Raw genomic sequence first — 15,092 nt, 5'->3', positions numbered from 1 at the left:
ATCATCTGCCAGAAGTCTGAGATGTTCCTCTTTTTGCAGTAAGGCAAACTGCATTCGGTCTTCTTGTCTCACGTCATATTGAAGGCAAGGGGCCTAAGCAGACATCCAGGGTAGAAACAAGTGTTTAAGTTAAGCAACTCTGTCACGTCACCTCATCGCTAAAAGCTCTCTTGATATACGCCGGGGTGATTTGTCCCGTTCTGGTTGCTGACAGTGCCTCTTAGTCAGGCCTTGCGGGTTACCCGATGCAGGCCGTTTGAGGACTTCCTGCTTGGAAGTAGTCTTTCCATCATTACTCAGACCGGTTTACATTGAACATATTTTGGGAACTGTGAACAGAAATAATCTAGCAGATTATAGATTAGTAGATTATCTCGGAGTCGCTACAGAGTTACAAAATAAAGAATAACAGTACGCTATCCAGTCCTTAAGGATTCAAACTTACCCCCATTTGGATGCTGGGAAGGCAATCTTAAAATACTTTAATTTTTGGCAATTTTCGGTACCTAACTACAGATGCAATCTTAAAGTTTACCTAAAATGATTATAAAAGATTGAAAAACATTTCTCAGTCCAAATTGCATTAAAACCAAACGTGATGAACGACAACTCAACACACCTTTTCAATCTTTTTTTAACCAAGAAATGGAGATGTAACAGGGTTTCCTAGACATCTTTCAAGATCCTGTACTGGGTGACTCTAACTGAAAATTTTGGCGCTGATCAATGTTAGAGACTTAAAATTTAATAAGCGTTTGAAATAAAGAACCGTCAAAGGCTTCAGGGAAAACAGGTGTGTTCTTGTGTTTCAATAAGGGTGCGTTCTTGGGCGGGGTAGGGTGGAATCCAAGATTGGCTTCTTAAATCCAAAAAACGGATTTTGTGGTTCTTACTAAACAGATTAGTCCAAGAAAACTCGACTCATGGTTCATCATCAAAGAAACCGAAGAATCATTGCCCAGAGCGGATTCTTCGGTTTTTTCAATGTACCATTATCTGAGTGATCCTCAGTGGATTAATCTGTTTAGTACAGAAGTGCAAAATCCGCTTTTGGATTTTCCCAAAGACTCGCTTGAAGCTTCATTTACATCGTTCTGCCTTAACTCAATTCTACATCCTCTAACGCTTCAACTTTCTCCCTCGTCAGTTCACAAGTTGTGATCACGCTACCCAATGGCGAGCCGAGCTCGTAGCCTAGGTAGTAGCATTCCTTCACTTTTGCGATCTAGAATCGCGTTCCTGAAATGGCGGTTGAGAACGAAGCAATATAGAAGAGGATTTGCGAGAGAGTTCAACTGTACGAGACTTTCTGATCACCGGAAAAACGAGTTTGTTCAAAGGAAGGGAACAGTTTCTCCGAAAGGAAGGACAACGACTAATGGAAAGTAACATATCAGCAACATAGCTGTAAGTGTAGCAGTGGCTTTGGCAATTTTTCTTTCGAGCTTCTCTTTGAACACAGCCGGACCACGTCGTATATCGTTAACTTTCTTTTGGCGTTTAAGGGCTCAAGGTAGTTATAGCTGACACCTGCTACTTTCAGAATGCGGATGGGAGTTGTCGTGAACACGGCTAGAAGCCAAATGTTTTTTGCAAACTTTTTTCACCCGTTTCTTTGTGACAATGACATTGTCTACAATGCACCGTCTCACCGCCACATACCACTCCCAAGCAATCACAGTCAAATGATACAAAGACGAACAGACTGCACCGTACAGCACCAGCTGATTTGCAAACGCTCTCACAAAAAGAGATGTTGACAATCTTGCAGAGAACTAACGCGTCTACAGTGATACTCAAAGGCATAGAAATAGCTCCCACGAATAAATCCGCCACTGCCAAACTAGCCAACAAAATGTTCAATTTGGTTTGCATCTCTCTTTTCCGCTTTACCGTTTCAGTGTTGACTACGATGTTTAGGAAAATGGTGATGGGACATGCAGTTTATATTATCGCCATTGCCGTGTAGAAAGTAGTCGTGTCGCTCAAAATCCATGTGAACATTGTTTTTTGGGGGCAGAAAAAGATCGACGGTGCCTGGCTTGATTCATTCAAAGCAAAATCTGTGGTGTTTGAGTTCATCTTGATGTAAAACAGAAAAGAAGATATGTCCGTGTAATTGCTCACTCAGAAAGACAGCCGTGATTGTGATCTCTTGGGTTGCTCACAAATAAATATTACCATACTTGACCTTTCGGCAAACGCCTTCTGAAGTGTCAAAGCTACGCTTTGTTTTGTTTATTTAACTTAATCCAAACTTCAGTTGACAGTGTGTGAGTTCCAAAAAAACCTGGCTAACATCAATTGATCCAAACTCGCGCTGTGAAATTCATCTTAGGATTTAATATAGGCATCCGTATGAGCTTCTGTAGAGTTTCTCGAATGAGGAAGGAACTGGTTTGTTACAAAAGAATTGCAGGGAAAAAACCTTTTCGGTACGTAGGCAATTTGCAGCTGGTTGTTAGACGTCAGCAAATCTCCTTAAAACTACTTAACAAAAACTCCTTGGGAGATTATCGGATTCACTGCCATTTTCTGTAATTTCATTTGTCAGCTTGTCGACTTGTTATACACTCCTCTTGACAAAGGAAGTCTGCTGCTCTGAAGAGCCAATTAACTTTCGGCCACGATTCCTAGCGTGGGGCATCCGGCTTCGTTTTTAATAAATCACCGGCCTTTGTCTCTCTTTCCACCTTAGCTTTGAATATATATAATGAAATCCGTCTCCGGCTGCCTATATGACTCTGCTTTGCGACACCAATGGACTGATGAGTTGATTTCTTTAATGAGCACTTATTGTGATACCTGAACCCCCGGGGAGGGGGGGGGGGGTACTTTAGGAATTTCTGGGTGGGCATGTGCCGCTGGGACCCTGGAACCCTTAGTCTATACTAAGAGCTAGTTCAGCTAAATTTTGCTGACCTATACTAGAGTAACCAGTATTAAAACCACCGATTTCCGTCTGAATCCCGATTTTTGACAGTTAATAATATCCAGTAGTGTTTTATGATAGTCATCTATCGACGATGTTGAGGCTGAGTTACAAAAATTTAAACTTGCCGATTTCATTTTTTTATATTTTTGAGTGGCAATTCCTGGTTTCCTTAGTTTAGATAAAATCTTCAACCAACTGGTCAGTTTCGTGAAAAATAATACCCTATTTTAGACCCAAATGCTCTGATTTATATACCCTATGCTAGAGCAAACTGCTTGAAAACCATACCCTTCACAGCGGCACATACCTATATAGCCCGTATATGGCGGTGCCCCCCCCCCCCCCCCTCCGGGCCTGAAACACGGCAGAAGTGGTCTTCCTTTTAGCGTTTCAGTTGCCGACTAAATTCGCGCCACCCGGCTGGGTCAGTGTGGGGTAATTAGTTCAGCTGTTGATAGCTGTCTGGTGAGAGTTTGTCGAATTAAAAAGACCAGTCCTAGATTTTCACGTTTTGGTTCAGGTATTAATAGCTTAAGGTGTGTGACTGTAAGTAGTAATTTGAATTTCGCGAGTCTTCCGAATTTTGAACGCGATTTAGCGATTTGTATTTTTAGTGAAACCAAGTCTGATGATAGAAAATATTTTGGTTAAAATGGACTTCCTGAGTTGAATACGTGAGTTTTACGGCATTATGAAAAAACTGTCAGTTAACATCCTCTCGCTTGGCATCAAAATATAATTATAACCCACCAATCACAATTCCATAGTTTGTTTTTTTGAAGATGCAGTGCAATTTGGACCAAATGCGCCTTTGTGATGCTGTCGTTCATATTAATTTTTTCGTTTAATTTCTATCATTTTAAATGCAGCGTGTGATTCAATTTCAGTTCTCGTTAACTTACAATAGGTTACTGTGAAGCAAAAGTGCAAAAAAAAAAAAAAAAAAAAAAAATAGTACTTTAAAGGTAACAAGACGGATCATATGGAAATCAATGGAAATTTGGTCTTAAAAACCTTTTCTCGTGTACTTTGAAAATATTACGTGACATTATTTTAAGCATAACTTGGTGCATAGTTAATAAAAACTATTGAAAACAGCTTTATCGACTACATCATCCTTCCCTCTTCATTAAACATTATTCGTCCCACTTTCTCATGAATAGATACAGCTTTGTTAATTACAGGTCTCAACATTTAAAATAGGTTACGAAATAAAATTCGCAATTTTATTTTCAAATTTTTATTCATAGGAAAATTTGGCACCATTATAAAATGCTCTCACTTGACCACAATTTTTTTGCGATATGATCTAGACGTTTCACAACTAAAATAATTGGCTTCAGGAACACAGTAGAATCTCTTTTTTGCCTGGACGAATTTATATTCCTCGTGTTTTCATAACTAATAATATATTCGACTACATTATTAAGAACAAAAGAAAACCGTATCCATTGCGATCCAATTTTGTTCCCTGTTTGTATTGCAGAAAGTATTACGGTGTTAATTGCTAAAAGGATTCTATACCGCTTTAAAATTATTTTGCCCACCGCAGAAAAAAGCATTGAATCCGTTTTAAATATGTGGCCATGATCTATTTTGTTACACGTTGACGTTTTCCGAAGTGCCTCCTTGAATTCGAGACGAAGCTAAATTGAAAGGAGGACGCCAGTTTTGCAATAGCCTCCTTCTTTCACATTAATATGACCTACATTGGTCCAAATTAAATTTCTGAAATTACGTGAAATGTCAAATTAAATGACTTGTTTAAAGGTCTTGTTACTGAACTTGTTTTGTCTTTTCCCCAGTAAATTGAAAGGGAAATATTGAAATCATTTTGACGTCGGAAAAACACCACAGTGCTTTGGCAAGTTTCCAGTTTCATCAGAGTAATATGCTGCATTTCCCATTAGGAGGCTGACTAGTTGCCTGGGTAATGAATGGTGACATTTGAGAATACAATTTGTTTTTTCGTTTTACATCTGGTGTAATTTAAGAGAGCGCATTATTCAAACAAAAATATAGCTTCCAAAGCTATCGACTCAAAGTATTTAGTTTGCAGAATATCTCGTGTTTGAGTAATGGGGAGTAGAACGTCTGTACAAACGACTAGATGGACGTAAATGTCTTAAGGTGAAGAATATCTAATCAATCCTCACAAAAACAATACCAAAGAGCTTTATTTGAATTCCATGAATATTTATGTCGCTTTTCTTATAGGCCGAGTTGCCCTTGAGGTTAACTAATGTCGCAAGAAAACGTCTCTCTCTGAAAGGTCGTCTTCGGCAAAGTTGGAGCATCCGAGCAGGTGGAAAAAAGATGTTTTTTTTTTTTTTTTTTTTTTACGACAATTCAACTATCCAAACAGGAAAGGGTTGTGATTTTTATATGAAATGAGGATTGCTGTTTCCACCAGAAGTAAATAAGACCACCAGATTTCAAAGATTGCTGACAAACAGAGACCAAACAGACTGGGTTAAGACTGTTCCGCGATTGCTCAAAGCAGGTATTAACTGACTTGTTTCAGCCTTACAAAGGTTCAGCGCCAAACATTTTCGGAAATGGAACAACTGATTCAATATCAAAATGTCTGCGTCTTCGCGAAAACGATGGACTTTAGCATGGAGGAAAACCAACTTGTTTACATTTCCAATGTAATGACTTGTATTTTCAACGCGTTCTTTGCTCTGCCTGCCATCGTCGGGAATGTCCTAGTTGTGATAGCGATATGGCGCACGCAGCTGAAGCGCTCTCCGTCAAATATCTTGCTTTCCACGCTGGCGTTCGCTGATCTTCAGGTTGGTCTCACAGTCCAGACGAGCTTCGTCTGCTATAAAATGGCTGAAATCTTCAGGGCAGACAAACTGGCATGTTACGGGCGCTTCGTGAACATAGTGTTTGGTTATTCGATAACTGCAGTGTCGCTGCTTACACTGACTGCCATTGCCATCGAGAGATTCCTGGCGTTGCGCCTGCACTTGCGCTACAAGGAGGTTATCACTAAAGGGCGCATATTGACAACCGCCTGTTGTTTTTGGGTGGTAGGACTAGCCGCGACCTCGCTTTATTTTATACATAGAAGTGTCTTCGGTGCAATTGTCATCATCACCGAACTCGTTTCCATTGTGGTAACCTCAGTGGCCTATCTCAAAATTTATAAAATCGTGCGACGCCACGCACGTGAGATAGAATCACAGAGGAGAGTGTCGTTAGATCCTAACGCTCAAATCGGGCTTAACATGAAAAAATACCAGCGTTCTACGTTCACAATGGTTATCGTGTTCATGTTGTCGTTTGTTTGTTATGTGCCATATTCGGGGGTAATGGCGGCGAAGCTGAAATACGGATTTACAGCAAACGTGAAAATTGCAGTTGATATTTTTTCGACTGTAGTTTGTATTAATAGCTCACTTAACCCGCTGATATACTGTTGGAGGATGAAGGAAGTAAAACAGGCTGTCTGGGCGGTAGTCAAACGTAACACAGCGGTCACTCCTGGACTGAATGACCAGAGCATGATGACATTTGCTACGATTCCTCCGCAACTGCGGCACGCAGCCGGCTCCAAAACAGTTGGAAATGGCGCGAGCAGCAAGTAATCATCGACACGCGTGTCGAAAACCCAAAGGGAACCACAGCAGGCGCAAAGTGATCTGACTTTTAATACTCAAATACCCAAATTTTACCTGAACGTGGCATTAGAAAGGCGTCTAAAATGGCCTCATTTATCAGGAGTATTTCTATTCAGTAAGTTACCGATGATAAAGTGGGACTGGAGTTTCAGAGCCTAAAGAACAGCACCTTACGTGTATTCCACACAACTTGTACATTATATGTGTGCGGTAACTGTGTCGCGTCAGTGCTAACAGGAAGAATCTCAAACCCGTAATAAAAGTGTTGAAAAGGTTATCTATTTTTCTTCTACCGTCTCCACTTATTCCCTATTTAATGGTGTGGTTTGTTCACATTGATATGGGGAAGGAATGGATTGTCAAACACATTATGCGCGCGTGGATTAAGGTTAGTTTAGTTCAAATTGATTAAATCGCAGTCATACTGTATTTTCATGACTTTCCAAACTAGTTTTCATTGGCTGCAGTCCCTGTATCTGAAAGCAATAGAGCCTCGGGTAATTTGTCTTTTGAGCGCAAATTCTTATTCTTTTTAATTTCCTTTTAAGACACTGAATTGTCAAATTTATGAAAAATCGTGGCTTGCGTCTGTGAAAATATAAATACTAATGAATAAAAGCTGTCGGTGTTAAAATAAAAGTTGCAATATTTTTTCATTATATGTTCTTTTTCCCTCCAATTTTGGATAATCTTTAATAGAATAACACGCGGAAACCAGTCTAAAACCAACCGCGAGAAAGCCAAAATAAGTAAATTTGTTTATTGTTTGAATATCTGAACCGCAGGCTAGGGAAAGCAATGGAAATCTTCATTTCCTCTTCGGAATAACTTTTGGGTGGAAATTAACTTTGTTGGTGTTAATTGCGTCATCTGTGGTGATAACGAAAATGAATGACCTTATTGAATCTTTGACACAGCTTTTAAGACATTGAAAGCACTTATATTTGCTTAATTTTCGTTAAAGCTGAACCACTCGGGTTTTTTTGTTTTGCTATGGCCTTTAGTACTGCAAGACTCTACCTATAATTATTTCGACACTTTCAATTTGCTGTTACCGTAATTCGTGTTTTGAACAGTGCTTAGGTTGATTGATAGATCTATTTTGAATCTAATAGATCTTAAACCATATCTTTAATTTATTTTTATATGCGCATAGAGCCTGATGGTTTTGTCTCCCCAAGTTATTCATGGAAAGATTTCTTTATCTATCGCGTTATCTCCTGCTACATATTCTTTAGTTTTACAAATCTTCATTTATTAAATCATCGGAAAGGTTGCAGAATGTATAATTTATCACTCACACACGGCCTAATGCAAAAGAATGATACTGCCAAATATTTTACACCACCTTTATTAATCATTTGATAAGCCAAGACCACGCGAAGCTTGTATTAGTTATTTTATCAAAAGCCTTAAAGGTCATTGCCTCTGGTTAGAGGTTATAGAAATTTATAATTCATAATCTTCTCCGTATATTGGTGCCTTCTGTAATATCAGCAAATGACTTCTAAAGAGGAGATGCCATTTCCCGTCGATATGTGCCTATCGTAAAATGAAAACAAAATAACTTATTTTAATGGTATAGCCAACATATTCATGTGATAAATGGAAGAAATGAATCACCTGCAATGAAATGATCAATGAGGTAACTTTTTTCCAAAACAGATCTTCGATAATTTCACCAATAACGCAGGTGTAGAAGATTCTAGGAGATCGACTTAATCAATATATCTGGCAGTTGAAATGCTACATACAACGCTTTAACAGTAGGCCACCGGTGATATATCAATATTCATAAATAGCTCGGAGGCTTTCAGGACAAACTTAAATATTTGGTGGTGTTTTCTTTGTATGCAAGTCTCTTTTGGGAATTGAGGACAAGGGAAACTTAAGCGGCAATTTTGCAATTTTGTCCTGAAAACCTCTGAGGCATGTTAGAATACTGATATATTGCCATAGCTAGAGTTCCATTCTCCTTCGCTCTTTAGCTTTATTTTAATTCATTAATTTTACTAGAGTTGTGAAATACAGCTCAAATATAAAGGTGAGTGTAAGGTGCATTCCTCTTCAGTCCATCTCATCAGCAGACGCTCATGATACATACGCACATTAAGAGGAAAATCCGCCTAAAATTAAGAGAAAGGGCTTTAAAAGTCGGTCATTTCTATTATCTTTCGCTTGGCCTTGCTTCCACCCCCAAAAAGGCAACTTCTTTTTGAAAACTTTTCAGTTATTGTGACTAGTTGTTGCTGGATATCTTCCTTTTATAACATTTTTGTAAGAAAGGTTTTTTACGGTTAGTTTGTCTTGAAAACTACCATCAATACCGGGAATCAGTTATCACTAGGCATTTCTTGTTCTACGTTAGTTCTGAAGGGATTCACTATATGTTAAATTCAAATCAAGATGGTAAAAACAACGTTGAATTCAACTCGTTATTCGCACAGAAATCATGCTTGTTGTCTTAAGGGACCCCTTTTCTCCAAAAGGCTCAAACTTGTTCCCAGCACCACACGGTACGTCACGTTGTTTGTAAGTGGAAGCTATAATCAAGTTTCCAAACTAGGATACTGCATGCGAAATCCTTGCAAGCAAATCTTATCACTATCAGGAACATTTTGAACCCAAATGAGTGAGTATTTTGAACTCAAAACAGTACTTGCACCCCATTTTCAGCTGTTTACGGTTACATGGGGTAGTTTTTATAAAAATAAGAATATCGAGTCTGAAATTTGCGAAATTTTAAGAATATTTTAAGAATAAACCTGAAGCTGAAAATTTGAAAAGACTATAATTTTGTGTGTCGGAAAATTTGTAAATACAATACAATTATGTTTTTAACTAAACGGTTTAAAATTCTTCCTTTCTCTAAACGGCAAAACTAGCCAAAAAGCAACAAAAACAGCACTAACTCTATGTTGGATGTTAAAAACATTTCTGCAAGAAGTTATGTGCGTCATATCAGTCTTTAATGCCTGCAGACTGGCTCCAAAATTATTGTATAACACCATCCGCACAACAGATACATTCAAAAACAGAAATTTCATACGCTGTAATCTAAGCCGGATATTTACAAAAATCTTTTTGCCTAAAATCAGCACAAAAATAAGTTCAGGCTGGGCTGGGAAAACAACATTCTTATAAATAAAATAAGAAAAAATAAAGAAAAAATAATAAAAAATAATAAAAATTAAGAAATAGAATAATAATAATAATAATAATAATAATAATAATAAAAATAAAATTGTTGCTCATGCCTTAAAGTGACGGTGACCATTAAAGCAAAGAGGAGTAAGCCATTTTCGCATTGTCGGTATTGGACCGGAACTAGCCTGAAATGGAGGCTCTTGAGGAGGAATATCATTGAAGAGGGATAAATGCTATTTGCGTTTGAAAAGACTCCCCACTTGAGCCTCAGTTGCAAGCTAGTTCCAGTCCAATACCGAGAACACGAAACTGGTCTATTTTATTGGGTAGAATCGACAGAATATGTGGGCCGATACTGAATAAAATTGAAGTTTGTGTTTCACAAGCTGATCAATCACTCGGCGCCTGCTGACGTGTGAAAGTTACGTCACTGTTATTTGTTCAAATAAAATGTGCAACTTGGAAATTGTCTTTGGCTGCATTTACTTACTTTAATAAAGTTCAGCTGACGTAGGTAAAACCGAATTATTACTTTAATGCTTGTGTTTTTTTGCAACAGTTTCGGTAGCCAAAAATTCCACCGCAGACGCATACGCGCTATACTTGAGATCCGGTGAGGATTTTTCCATTATCGCGAAAATTTAGCATCGCAACGAAATCAAAACCAGGCGAAAATGTACGCTTTATTAGCTGCATTAATTTCATGGCATTTCAAAGCATTTCTATGCCACTCTTACGCTCTTCATCAGTTTCATGGTTTTTATGTCTCAGCAGAGTTTGCTGTTGTCGATTTAATATGGATTGAATTCAGTTTGCCGTGAAAAGGATCATAGGGGGCGCGTTCTGGATTGCCGAGACGTGCGTTTCCTGTAATTGCTTGCCCTGATTTATGCTTTTGTTGCTGATTATATTTTGTAATATGTGTATACACCATTCACATGCATTTTAACTAAGAACGGAAGAAATATAAGGAAAAGATATTTACTGAAAGAGATTTATGAAAATACCAAAGTGACGCGGCAAGAAGAATTAACTTATAGCAAAGTGAAAATTAAAAAAAAATCGATTTTCTAGTCAGTCTACCAAAGTTGTAATTAAATTGTTTAAAAAATAATCTTTTTATGAGTTAGTTTTCAGGTTTAAGGGACAAAAGCTTTCGATATCTGTCAGTTTATGCTATATACATAAGCCAGAGTCTGCCGATTCTTTTGGATTTGTTCTGATCGAAGCCACATTTCTCAGACCTTTGTAGTTTTGACCTTTTTCTGTGCTAGGCACCATACTACTTATTTAATTCCCCTTTTCTGCTTAGTAGCACATAAGGCCGTTACCAAGGTATGCCAATGCTGCCTGTCAGATGACCATCGTTCAACCTGACTCCAAGTCCATCCATTTTCAACCATCTTTTTTTAAACTGACTTTCAACATGTTATTCTGGGCCTTCCTTTTTATCTCGTCCCCACATGACTCCGTCTCAGAGAAACCCTTGGGATGCTATTTGGGGTTGTACGGTGCGTTTTTTTTCTTAACTCCATGAACGTTGCTGTCACGATCCATTGTTTGGTTTTAATGCATGCCCATCCTGGTAGAATTCAGGATCTCTGGAAACGCTGCAAGTGTCCCAGTCTCTTCCTGCCTTCGATAACGTTTGTAGCCGGAACGTCCATTTCAGAATTTCCACCACGCCGCTGATCTAGTCGCTCAGATGGATGAATTCATGTACTTCGTCAACGTTATTGATATCTATGACATCCTGTTACTCTGGTCTTGCATTAGTTTAGTTGACCAATCGGTCTAGCCGTTGTCGCCACGTGTTCAGTTATGCCTTGGTGACGATGAGAGGGCAAACCAAAGTCATCCTCAAAAGTCAACATCTTCAAGGGTGTTCTTTGGGGTCCATGTTGTTCCTCTTCTGATCAACATTCATGGCTGCTTCCTTCATGCAGCTTCACGCGAAAGTCTTATAAGAATAGAGGAGAGAGCAAACGGTCTTATTTTAACCCCGTCCGTATGGCAAATTCCTTGGCTATATCATTTTCACAGACGACTCTATTACATGGTAATCTCATGATGGACACAATTATGATTGGGATGCCACGATTTTCGAGGATTCTTCAACTGTTAGACGGTTCACGCTATCAAAGGCTTTAGGAATGACCACTTCAGTTAACCACCCGTTGCTCTGTTCAACATCCAGATAACAGCAGAGTTAGTAGTAAGCGAAAAAAAAAGGTTAAGTCTGCATACGAGCTAAGTGGCTCATCAGGCCGGAGGTTATCCCGGTTTCAGTACTAGTACCATGAAGCGACTAGTAGTATTTCTACTCCCCCCTGAATGGAATGCTAGTCCATCGCAGTAGTAAGCAATATTACAGTCAATTGTAACTATGGTTACTTCTGTCAATCTTACTGGCTGGTTTTCACTAGAACATAAGCACAAGCACAAGCATAAGCATAAGCACAAGTGAAAACGGGCGCGACATAAGCATAAGCATAAACACAAACATAAGAAGAACAAACCCACTTATTTGCCTTGTGCAGTTTTCACTAGTAGCGGGCTCGACATAAGCATAAGCATATGCACAAGAAGAACGGAACTGTTCGTTTTTCTTATGTTTCTGCTTATGCTTATGCTTATGTCGCGCCTGTTTTCACTTGTGCTTATGCTTATGCTTGTGCTTGTGCTTATGCTCTAGTGAAAACCAGCCTTAAAATAATTAGCCGTGAAAATATTAATTTTACTTCATGAAATGACTCCTCCCTCTTTCAATTATAGATTTCAATTACAAATCAAAATTAATAATATATAAGGAGCAGACTGAGAGGTGAGGATCAAAACTGCTTGCATTCCTATTACACTTGTCAGGCAACTTTTACTCTATGAACACAAAACCCCCATTCTGTCTCCTAGTTACATGTCGTTCGTTCTAAGAAACCAAGGGTATTTCTAATCATGTTGACTTATAATGGGCCTAAAGAGAAAGTTTAAAACTTCAGATTCCTACCTATCCCATGCCTTGACAGATACAGCCAATCAGAGCTCTGGAAAGCCTTTCCAAGCATAGTGGCATTTCATCTTGATTTTTTGTCGCGGTTTTTGTGTAAATGTATTTAGGATAAAGCAAAATAAAATCCTCGAATCTTCTACGTAAATCTTCAGAAACATTTTAAAAATGGTCGGAAAAGATCAAATGATCCTTAGACAACGTTTTGAAAATCTTCATGAAGTAGACGAAATTTATCGGAAAATGGTTGGAAATCTTCGGCTGATTTTTATACGCAGTTATATGTCTAGTTAAGATTGTAACACGAGTGAGAGAGAATAGTGGCGCAATGCTTGGTTGTGGCACACTGTGATTATCTTGCTCATCTCGGATGTTAGCCTGCTAACAGGCTCCTGAGGCTAATTGATGTACACACTTGTTTGAAGGTTTGTTTATATACTAAAAAACGAAACCTCTAATATTAATATACTTCTTTAATATGAACATCAAAATGGCAGAGCTGTATCACAGAGGTAGCGAAATTAAGAACTCCGGTTTCATTAAGACAAACTGAAGTGTTTGTAAATTGAAGAGGAGTCCTTTTTGAAGAAGTGTCCATAAGGAGTGGTGCGGCCCTGTTACAAATCAAATTATTAAAATTAAATAGATTTTTGCAACGAAAAAAGGGCTATCGATGCGAAAATGAAATATTGACTTGCTTTTCTCTTTCTTATGATAACATCTCAACTCACGTATTTCTGTCACAAAGTTGTCTTTGGCATTAATGTGTTTATTTTAGTAACATCCAATATGATGTGCGGTGTATAAGGATATTATGTAAGAGATATTAGAGCCACGTTGATCTAAAGAACGAAACTTGAATTGTATTGCATGCATTTGTTTTTAAAGTCAAATTAATAAGGTCAGCTAATTTAAGATGTGTTTAGTATAGTTTACCAAATCACTTTTTGCAGTATCGCACTTGGCCTACAAAAGGAATCAAACGAAACTGCTTGTATTTTTTTCCTTAAATGGAAAATTTAATTAAGTAAATAATTTTGAATTTTACATTTCCTGGGCAATTATGTTTCGTGTTTTGATTCGAAGGAAGTGTCCTTAATGGGAAATATAATATGTTTAATCTAGCATTTGCATCACGCCAATAACTTTTTCATTTCTCTTTTAACACCAGCAGGTGTTTCTAAACGGATTACAACATCGACAATTTGGCCTCATCAGGACGCAACATGGGGAATTTTTCGTCAGATCCATCCTCAAATGTTCACGCTTCGGTGCAAAGCTGTTTCACCTTAGACACGAACTTCGACAACGGCGGTTACTTGTATACAACAAACATTATCACAGCTGTCGTGAATTCTTTTTTCGCGCTGACCGCCGTGCTGGGAAATTTCTTCATCATTCTCGCTTATCAAAGAACGCTTTCGCTTCATTGCCCAGCTAATACTCTTGTGTGTTGCCTAGCATTGTCCGATTTCACTGTCGGTTTAGTGGCGCAACCGAGTTTCGTGGCGCACAAAATTGGAGAGGTGCAACATAACCTCAGTATGTATTGTGTGACTAGGATAGTAACAGAAACGTCTGGGTACATTGCTTGCGGTGTCTCAATTTTGACGCTAACAGCCATAAGCATTGAGCGGTACCTCGCGGTTCATCTTCATCTTCGTTACAACGAAATTGTGACGAATTTTCGAGCTCTGGTGACAGTGGGAATCCTTTGGTCCATACTTGGTTTGGCAGCGGGCTCGAGATTCTTCGTCAGAGACGGGAAAAACTTCAACGCTATAACAGCTCCCATTTTGTTCTCCAGTTTAATCGTCACTGTTTGGGCGTATTCTAGGATTTATAAGCAAGTCAAACGACATCAACGCTCCATTCAAGACCAGGAAAAATCGGCCAGGGTTATCGGCATTGCGAAATACAAGAAGTCAACAGTAACGATGGTGTACATTCTTGGTTTGTTTGTTCTGTCAAATGCGTCTTATCTCAGTGTAGTAGTTGCTCACCGAATTCAGGGTTACACGTATTCGGTGAAAGTGGCTTACATCTTTGCTTCTACGATTGTCTTCATGAGCAGCTCTGTAAATCCCTTGATTTATTGTTGCAGAATCAAAGAGATTCGACAAGCTGTTGTTAAAGTTACAAAAACACTTTGCCGGTTATAAGAAGGAATTCAGAATATTATTCAATAATTTTATTTTGTGTAAAGTACCGTAATTGTAGATGAATAATCGTGCCTGTTATACCAGGAATGGTCAAGATCTGCCATCTTCTTACACGTTTACATTGTTGACCGCGCCTTAAAACAAACCTAAGTAGAACAAAGAAATCAAGCCGGGGGGGGGGGGGGGGAGACTCCCATGTTGATGTAGCGGGGGTG

General features: G+C 38.6%; 2 protein-coding genes across 2 annotated transcripts; both read left to right on the top strand.

Annotated features, from left to right (window-relative positions):
- Positions 1 to 4,943: 4,943 nt before the first annotated feature.
- On the top strand, positions 4,944 to 7,220 carry LOC110052364 (melanocyte-stimulating hormone receptor-like). Its single transcript, XM_089278529.1, has 2 exons — positions 4,944 to 5,065; positions 5,153 to 7,220. The coding sequence occupies exon 2, from the start codon at positions 5,494 to 5,496 to the stop codon at positions 6,529 to 6,531; it is 1,038 nt and encodes a 345-aa protein (XP_089134655.1). The 5' UTR covers positions 4,944 to 5,065; positions 5,153 to 5,493; the 3' UTR covers positions 6,532 to 7,220.
- Positions 7,221 to 13,861: 6,641 nt separating this feature from the next.
- Positions 13,862 to 14,893, top strand: LOC110052420 (melanocyte-stimulating hormone receptor-like). The gene has a single exon (XM_020758547.2). The coding sequence runs from the start codon at positions 13,942 to 13,944 to the stop codon at positions 14,875 to 14,877; it is 936 nt and encodes a 311-aa protein (XP_020614206.2). The 5' UTR covers positions 13,862 to 13,941; the 3' UTR covers positions 14,878 to 14,893.
- Positions 14,894 to 15,092: the final 199 nt, after the last annotated feature.

The sequence above is a fragment of the Orbicella faveolata genome, unplaced genomic scaffold (assembly GCF_042242905.1).
Source record: "Orbicella faveolata isolate gen_17 unplaced genomic scaffold, um_ofav_v1 contig_46, whole genome shotgun sequence".
Lineage (NCBI taxonomy): Eukaryota > Metazoa > Cnidaria > Anthozoa > Scleractinia > Merulinidae > Orbicella > Orbicella faveolata.
Note: the sequence above shows the minus strand (reverse complement) of the source record. Positions and strands in the feature narration are given on the sequence as shown.